General features: G+C 38.2%; 1 protein-coding gene across 2 annotated transcripts; it reads left to right on the forward strand.

Annotated features, from left to right (window-relative positions):
- Window positions 1–237: 237 nt before the first annotated feature.
- Window positions 238–8,703, forward strand: slc22a6l (solute carrier family 22 member 6, like). 2 transcript variants are annotated; one of them, XM_088088736.1, is made up of 12 exons: window positions 238–455; window positions 600–747; window positions 853–1,345; window positions 1,425–1,528; window positions 1,731–1,885; window positions 2,708–2,876; window positions 3,005–3,128; window positions 3,238–3,353; window positions 3,432–3,646; window positions 5,010–5,118; window positions 6,098–6,301; window positions 8,214–8,703. In XM_088088736.1, exons 3-12 carry the CDS (start codon window positions 956–958, stop codon window positions 8,299–8,301), a joined length of 1,674 nt encoding a protein of 557 aa, XP_087944862.1. In that variant the 5' UTR covers window positions 238–455; window positions 600–747; window positions 853–955; the 3' UTR covers window positions 8,302–8,703. The 2 variants fall into 2 exon arrangements, with proteins under 2 accessions (XP_087944862.1, XP_042355759.1); XM_042499825.2 differs by having other exon boundaries at window positions 238–747.
- Window positions 8,704–9,158: the final 455 nt, after the last annotated feature.

Below are 9,158 nucleotides of genomic sequence, written 5' to 3' on the forward strand. Positions count from 1 at the left end.
TTGTTCAAAAATGTTACTCTAATACTACAATTTTATTTAATTTAATAAAATGTAAATAAATAAAATAATCTTAGAAACCTGCCCATACTCACTTATAAACACAGAGAAGATTAAAAAATTACAGAAAACATTTTTTTTTAAACTGACAAGGAAAACTAACAAAACTAACTTACTTTGTTGACCTGAAATGTGTATGCATGAGTGCAACTGCACACAAACACACACATACAGACACACAGACCCTCTATCACACTGTCCTTCATTAAGTAACCAATAAAGGACAGGGGGTGCACCTCAGTGCAAACAGGGGAAAAGAGCACAGCGTAGTTATGTGCCCTCTCTTGATGCTGGAGCTCACTTGCACAGAAACACTTCAACCAGACATTGTTCCTGCACAGCAAGGACTCCGCATTCTACCTCAGTGTTCAGTGAACGAGCTGCTAATACCTCAAGAGGTTACATTGCACTTCTAATAATCCAAAGTTCTGAAAAGCCGTTGGAATTTCAAGAGCCGATTACTCACTTTAACACACTGCAGTACCAAGATGACTTTCACCGCTTTTTAATTTTTTTTTCTTTTTGTTGCTTTTTTTTTTTAGGACTTCTTTCTGGAACACTTTGCCTGGATTTTATTTGAATGGACAGTATCATGTTAGTTGCTTTCATGAAGGTGCTACACTTTGTGAGCCAGCATTCTTATTGTGTTTTGTAGATATTTTATGCAATAAGAGAAGATTATTTCAGCAGGTAAGTCGATCAAATCTGGCATTATTACCGCTTTTAAATGGACAGGACAAATAAACGCAAGTGTGTTCTCGCAACTGATGTTCTGATGTTTCAATGTTTTCACAGGTGCTAGAGCATACTTCTTTTGTTTTTGCACATCCAAGTATCAAAGGAACCTACCAACAACTGAATCTAGTGCCATTAACATCTTGTGGATTTCTCTATAACTATGGCATTTGGTGACCTCCTAGAGCAGGCGGGGGGCACGGGACGCTTCCAGATCCTGCATGTGGTTCTTCTCTGCATACCTGTTCTGATGATGGCCAGTCACAATCTGCTGCAGAACTTTGTGGCCGCGGTGCCTCCTCACTTCTGCAGCGCGCACACAAACCTCTCTCAGTCCAAGCTGAGCCCGGAGGAAACGCTGCTTGTCACAGTGCCACTAGACCAGACAGGGAAGCCCCAGAGATGCCTTCGTTACGCTACCCCACAGTGGCACCTCCTGGCTAAAAACGGGACCTCTGGTTCAGGGGAAGATGCTCAGGATGTTGACCTGCAGGGATGCACAGATGGATGGTCCTATAACATGACTGAGATGAGCACCACAATCATATCTGATGTAGGACTACATTTGTTTCTTTTCACATGTGTATGTGTTTTCTTGTCATGTGTGTTAAATTGTGTTACATTTTTGTCAGTGGCATTTGGTGTGTGATCTGCGCTCTTTGAAGCAAATGGGACAGACAGTCTACATGGGAGGAGTACTTGTTGGAGCTCTTGTCTTTGGAGGTCTAGCCGACCGGTAACGTTCATCTTATCCCCGACTGATTTTAGTTAAATGATTTTGTCACTAACAAGGCAGTTAACTGGCACAATCGATAATTTATGTAACTTTTAAATATGAAGACAATCACATAAGACGATTTGAAATATCTTAATGTGCTCAGAAATTCTAACTAATTAAAAGTCTGATCTCACTCTTTGCAAATCCACCTGGCCACCAGATATGGTCGACGCATCCTCCTGATCCTTTCTAACCTGCTGATGGCGGTGTCGGGGACATGCGCTGCCTTCTCAACCTCCTTCCCGCTCTTCTGCCTGTTCCGTTTTGGTTGTGGCATGGCTCTGTCTGGCCTGGGGCTCAACACCTTCTCACTTAGTAAGATATTTAGTTGGATGGAGTACAATCAGTGTAAAACGACATAAAAGGTCCAGTATGTGAGACTCACGGGGGATTCAGTGGCCACTAGTGGTGAGAACTGCAGCCTGCAACCAGCTGAAACTTCTCCAGCTTAGAATTCCTTTGGTTATTGTTCAGGGTTTTTTTTTTTTTTTTAATGGGAGCCGAATTATCCACAGAGGTCTCTTCCTCTCCAAAACAACACACCCACTGATATAAATCGGGAATAAAACTAAATAAAGCAGTTTCATGTTAAAATCTTTGTTTTTCCAATTCTGTTTGGCACAGCGGAGACAAGCTGATGCTAATCTGAGCTCACCTTTTGTCCTATGATAATTTGAGATACAGAAGTCAGGAATTTTTTAGCTGGAGCCAAATTATCCACAGACGTTCTTCTATCCAAAAAAAACCTGGACAAGCTCATTTAAACTGGTAAAAACACTGCATAAAGCAGTTTCACTTAAAAAAATAAATAAATCAGCTGCTTCCGATGCTCTTGTTGCAAGATTGGCTGCCAATTATGCTGGCAGAAACAAAAACAAAAAAAAGGACCTGCTCCCTATTTAAATATAAATGACTTATTCTAAGGTCACAAAAACATATTCTATTCTAAGGTAACGATTCTTATTTTCAGGTGATTATACACTAACAAATACATACTTATTATAGGCTATTATATTCCATTTTTGCCAGTATATCCCCCAAAATCTGACAGACTGGACCTTTAACTGTATGGAGTCCACATGCATGCTGATGAAATACTATAAAGTATAACTTATTTTGTGATTCTTTCATTTCAAGTTGTGGAGTGGATCCCCACTCGTGTGCGAACTGTGGTGGGAACGATAACTGGTTACTGTTACACGGTGGGACAGTTGCTACTGGCAGTCATAGCCTACTTCATCCGGGATTGGAGGTGGTTAACCCTGGCCGTGTCTTTGCCCTTCTATGTCTTCTTCCTCATCTCATGGTGAGATGCCAAATACTGACATGCAAATACAAGTTCGGATTGCAACCAGAACTGTTTAAAATTGCTAAGATTTGGTGATCAAAGATACAGTTATTTGCACAAATAAACTGATGAAACATCTCACACAGGTGGTTTCATGAGTCTTCAAGATGGTTAGCTCTGAGTAATAAGCCTGAACAAGCCATCAAGAACCTTCGAAGCGTGGCCAAATTTAACGGACGGCGTGAAGAAGGAGAAAAAATTGACCTAAAAGTAAGTATGTGTAACGTAGTGTGTTTGTGTGATTGCATCTCTGTTTACAATTGTGCATAAAATGAATTTAAATTGATAGATGTCTTCCATCTATTGTCTTCATGCATAGATGCTGCAGGAATCCATGAAGAAAGAAATGTCCTGTTCGCAGGGCTCCTACTCTGTCCTGGATCTGTTCCGCACACCCACAATGAGGAATATGACAATCTGCCTCAGTGCTGTCTGGTACATCCCACCCTTGAAAAATGACAGTTCTCAAGAGCCCTCTATGAATTTGCAATGATACAATGCATGTGTTTTTAGGTTATCAACCAGCTTTGCCTACTATGGCCTTGCCATGGACCTGCAAAAGTTTGGGGTGGACATCTACTTAATCCAAGTGATCTTCGGAGCTGTTGATATCCCTGCTAAAGTCGTCATAACTGTGACTATGAGTTTTGTTGGACGGCGTCCATCACAATCTGGTGCTCTCATCATCGCTGGAATCACTATTTTGATCAACCTGCTGGTGCCTTATGGTATGTTACAACCAACAATTCCTCTTACCCAGAAGACCACACAGGTTGTTTGTTGTGACCCTCTAATACGATCTGCAGGAGACTTTCTGAAATTTGTGCCCCTACATTTCACAGTTTGAAACATGTGGTTACCATTATAAAATGGTCATGGTTCGGTTAGGCTTAAAAAAAGATCAGTGTTCGGGCCCAAAAAGTATGTTTGTAATGTAACATAAAAGGTATACTTCACTGGCAAAGGGACCATTTGTGTATCAATTACTCACTGCGTGTTACCTTGAATTTGTGAGGAAAACATTGTTTTTCTCACATGCCTCCACAGCGAACAAAGAATCCAAAAAAAGGTGAACATTATTTATGAATGCCTTATTTATACAGATATTTACTCCGTACTTCATGTCAGTACAAACAGTCTCATGCATAGTCAAGTGGCATGCCTCAGGGTGCACGAGCGATTGAACGCTGCTCAAGTGGAGCTCAAAGTCAGGAGTGTGCTCAGGCATGCTAACGGCCGCTATTCATGGATAGAAGTGTTTTATATTGTAATGTTTTGCATAAATGCATGCATGTTTAGAAAGAACTGAGCATATGACTGAACATTTAAGACTTACATTATACTGCAAACGTTTGTAAACTCACGTTTTGATAGAGTTTCGATGCTTTTTAAGGCGGTCCCCAATAACTTCAATATATCAAGATTATTTGCCTTTTGGATTCTCCCTTCACCATGGAGGCATGCAAGAAAAACAACGTTTTCTTGACAAAGTCAAAGTAACATGCAGTGAGCAACTGATATACAACTAGTTATTTTGCAAGTGAAATGTACTTTTAAGGTACAGCTTAATTAAGGTAATGTAGGTAACCTAAATTAAGTAAGTTTTATAAGTGAATTTATGTGTAAGTGGGGCTGGGCCTTGATGTTGATATTGCGATTACATTGTAGGGTTGTCTAATGGCACTTTAATAAATTTTTTACTAAATATGATTTTTGAGCAATAATCATCAGTGATGTGGATATAATGAGTAAGTGGGTCAAGGCAATAACAGAACAGCTGGAAGAGTCCTGTGATATAATATTGATATATTGCCCAGACCCATATGCAGGGTTAAGATAACAACAGTGGTTTCCTGGGTCAAAGTCCTGTGTTTGTTTTGTTTACCCCATCCACCCCGACTTCCATGAACTTTGTCTCTATTTATTTTATATAAACAGTATATATATATATGTATATATGTCCACTTGAGGTTGCCACCCTAACAATAAATGTAAATAAATGTTAATATATAATGAGCATCTTGAACAAACAACCTATGTCTCGTTAGAAAGCATGCATACATGTTGAATAACATACTGCATGTTCTACAGACTATCAGATGGCACGCACCAGTCTGGCTGTGATAGGTAAAGGCTGCCTTGCTGCCTCCTTCAACTGCTGCTACCTTTACTCTGGAGAACTGTACCCAACCATAATTCGGTAAGTCTTATTTAGCAAAAAATACGGGTCAATTAGTTGTTGATTCCTTTGTTTGTTTGTTCTTTTTTCAAGGAATTTGGCTGTTTTCCATTAATTTTGTTACTTGAGAAAATCAGATCTCGTACATAGGGCATAGTTAGGGTTTGTGATGGGACAGAAATAACTTGGCCACGCGATGTATATTTTGTTAGTTTGCAGTTCATTGTCAGAGGTCAGAGGTCAGATAGGCACATAAAGATTAAAGTTTGTCCACCTTTACCAGATTGACATTAGGGTTAAACAGTGATGGATTATTAGAAAGTCTCTCACCACTTCTTGGTGCTTGTTTTGTAAATCCTGCATGCACTTCTGCCTCTAAAACATTCTTCAAACTATGCATTCAACAGGCTTTTGTAAACATCTGAGGGTTTTTGCCTCATGCTCATGGATTTACTGGGACTATCAGAAGCAACTTGTCATGTTGCATCCATTGTCTGGTTAATATAATTTTATCCCTTGGCTGTTATTTGTACATTGTCTGGCCATTATTTGCTTTCACTGAAAAAAACAAAGTATACAGACTTCATGTCTTCGCTTGTTACACTATTTCCTGGAAACTCCAGGCACTGTGAAGAAGGCAACTTTTTCTGAAATTTGATGCCAACAACCACATTCAAGCATCATTTCCCGTACAGTTAAATATTATCATGTTCCTATCAGACGTTCTTATTCGTGAAACTTCCAATTGAATTCTTTGTTTTTCAAGTTAGTGTTTTTGTTGCAATTTTCTGTTTGATTTAGAACATTTTGATTTGATATCTACTGTTCCCCCTTCAGCAATGTTTTTAGTAAATAAAAGAGGGGCCATTTCAGAAGTTTCCCTAAATTAGGAAAATAATAACAGTTTTTATAAGCACTGATACATTATCAGCAACACCACAGTCACTGATTTGAAGGATGACTGTAGTTATGGCTTGGTTTTTCTTCCTGTGTCTCTCAGTCAGAATGGCATGGGCTGGGTATCAATGATGGCTCGTGTAGGGGCCATGGTGGCCCCTATGGTGCTTCTCACGGGTGACTACAAACCTTGGATACCGGGTTTGATTTACGGAGGAGCTCCGATTCTCAGCGGAGTGACTGCAATATTTCTACCAGAAACACTTGGCTCACCACTTCCTGACACAATACAAGACGTGGAGGACAGGTAAGATCGATGCGTTCTCCTTCTTATATCTCTGCATGTCCCAAAACAAAACAAAAATGATGTACAAGCCAAGCAGGAACTACAGGTAGGAACATATAAAAAAAAAAAAATTCACCTGCAAAATAAACAATGAGGCCTACTAATCGTGTGTACAATAAATTTGGAAGAAAACTGTGGTTTCCTTGTGCATGCCTCCGCAGTGAACAGGATTTCGCAGCTGCAAAACTATATCAAAGCATTTGTTTCCAAACACTCACTACTTGAGCAGTAAAATCCTAGTCAAATTTATTCAGTCGTATGCTCAGTTATTCCCTAACACATGCATCTTCCCGAAATTCTACAATATAAAACCAGGCCCCCAGGGAAAGCCGCTAAGCCTTGCGGCTAATTTTTGGCAGTGGCCGCTCACTGCACTGCAGAGAAAAAACTCCCTTGGGGCCTCAAAAGCATTTTCCCCATAGACCAACACTGCAAAAAATGTGTTTGTAAAACTGTTGACAGGACACCTGGAACTGCAACGTCAATTACGACTCTTTCTAATATGAACTTTTGAGCCATGGATCCTGTAATTAAAAATCTATGACATCATAACAATGTAAAGTCTGTGAGCCAATCAGGAGCTCACAAGCGCAGCCAGCAGATAAAATAGTACTGCACATTTTCAGCGGGCTGCAGACTGTGGAAGTAAACCCGAAAGCTAAAAACTTTTTTTGGAGTATGTGCCAGGTGAGTAACTCTATTGAAATGAATGAAGGGTCATCTTGACATCCCGTATCTAGTTGTTTATTAGATTATTTTAAATCTATGTAAAAATACTCTTATCTACGAGTAATGGCTATGAGCATGACTGAGCATGTGCATGCATAATGAGCTCAAACGTACATCTGCGCGCAGGCACAGCGCTCCGTTGACATTCATGACTGGATAAATGAGGCTTCGGATGTTTTGATATAATTTTGCTGCTGTTAAATACTGCTCCCGTTTACTGCAGTTCATAAGTAATGTGTGTCTTTTTTAGGATTCTCCGTTTACCTGTGGAAGCACACAAGAAAAGCAAAGTTTCCTTCATGTATTCACGCTCACACACACTGACTAACTGATAAACAAATGGCCGCTTTCAGGGTGAAGTTTTCCTTTAAGTTAAGGGAATAGCCGAAAATCTGCACCTGCATATTGTTTTGTGGCCCGCATTACATTTTAATCCTTTAACAGCCATTGTTACTGCATGGTTGACATTTTTGGCAATCATATTGCTTCACTAAAAACTTGCAAAACCCAGATTGACTTTATGGTTTAATATGATGCATTTAATTCTTTTTATTATACTGTATATTATATGTATACTGTATTCTAATCAGTTGTATTTAATCATATTAAATTCCCTTTTGGTATTTTTCTATGGTACATTTTTTACTAGATTTATCATTGTTTGTGTTTATTGTTACTGGTTTATTTTTTTAGATTTATTTTCTTTATTTGTTTATTTTATTAAGTTACTTTTATTTTCAGATTTTTATTATATAACATTGACAGTTTACATACATTTTATATAGATTTTCTTTTTTTTTACTGGATTCATTTTTGTCATTTTTGTATAAAGTTACTTTTATTTTCAGATTTCTATTATATTACATTGACTTTTTCACGTTTTACAATGCATTGAACTAAGAAAATATTTTTTTAAGAAATTGACACATTTTTTTTAACAAACTGTACAGATGTACAGTTGCACAAGCTATTTCTTAGTGTGACTATTAAAGGGTTAAGTAACAGTACACAGGAAGCCTCTAGGTCAGGCATTTAGGCTACAGTAAGTCCATCATGGTGGTTTACTCATGAAAAAAGCAGACAGCTGAAAAGAGAAAGGGGCAAACAGATTTATCCATATTTGTATTATCTATTTTAAACACAGGGGAGCTGGGAGAAGCTCCAAAAAGCCACCAAAGGAAGGAATAATCCTGCAAGACACAGAGTCGAATCCTCTGAAGCAGGCTGCCTGAGGGCATCTCCACTGATGTTTTTGCTGACATGTTAACGAAAGTAGAATGGGTACTGCTTTTTCTCCAGCCTGTTTATATGTTTGATTCCTTTGTAGAGTTTATTGTGTTGTGTGACTGCTGGACAGATGGAGATGCAATGTTATTTTTGGACAGGTCAATACAGTGAAATAAATAGCTGCCAAACAATCAGAACTATGTTTGTTATACAGTAGCTTCAGTCTGGATTTGGACCAATTATGTTTTATATTTTTGATGTCTATGTAAAAAAAAAAAAAAAAAAAGTCGTCTACAGGTAAAACTCTATGCTATGCTTTCATCGACATTTTTATAACTTCTTATTATACAATCCTGTATTTGTGAACAAAAATGTGTTTTCATTAAAATCATCACCATAGCTTTTAAGTTTTGTGTGTCTTTCCTTTTCTTACATCCTGTCGAAATTTCAGTGATGTAATGTAACGAGGGTCATTACATTACATCACTGAAGTTCTGTTTTTTTTGGGGGTAATCTTTACTTTACTTGAGTTTTTATATTTCTGTCAACTTTCACTTTTCCTCCACTACATTTCCTAAATAAAATGAATACTTGTACTTCCTCTAAGCGTCTCAGCATCTAACTACTACTAGATGGCGAAGGAAGTGAGGAAGGAATGGGTGGATGAATGAAGGAATGGTAGGGAAGGAAAAACTGGATTTTTGTTTTTAAATCCTTTAAGTTGTAAAAAAACAAACAAAAAAAACCCCTAAATTTTCTGTAAGAATAATGTGTGCTCCATTTTAAAATTAGTGTATGTTTCAAAAAAATAAACTTCAAAAATCTGCTTTTGTGTTAACAGTATTATATTGTACTTTTACTT

Source organism: Plectropomus leopardus, chromosome 15 (genome assembly GCF_026936395.1).
Source record: "Plectropomus leopardus strain MGB_pleo_1.0 chromosome 15, ASM2693639v1, whole genome shotgun sequence".
NCBI classification, from domain to species: domain Eukaryota; kingdom Metazoa; phylum Chordata; class Actinopteri; order Perciformes; family Serranidae; genus Plectropomus; species Plectropomus leopardus.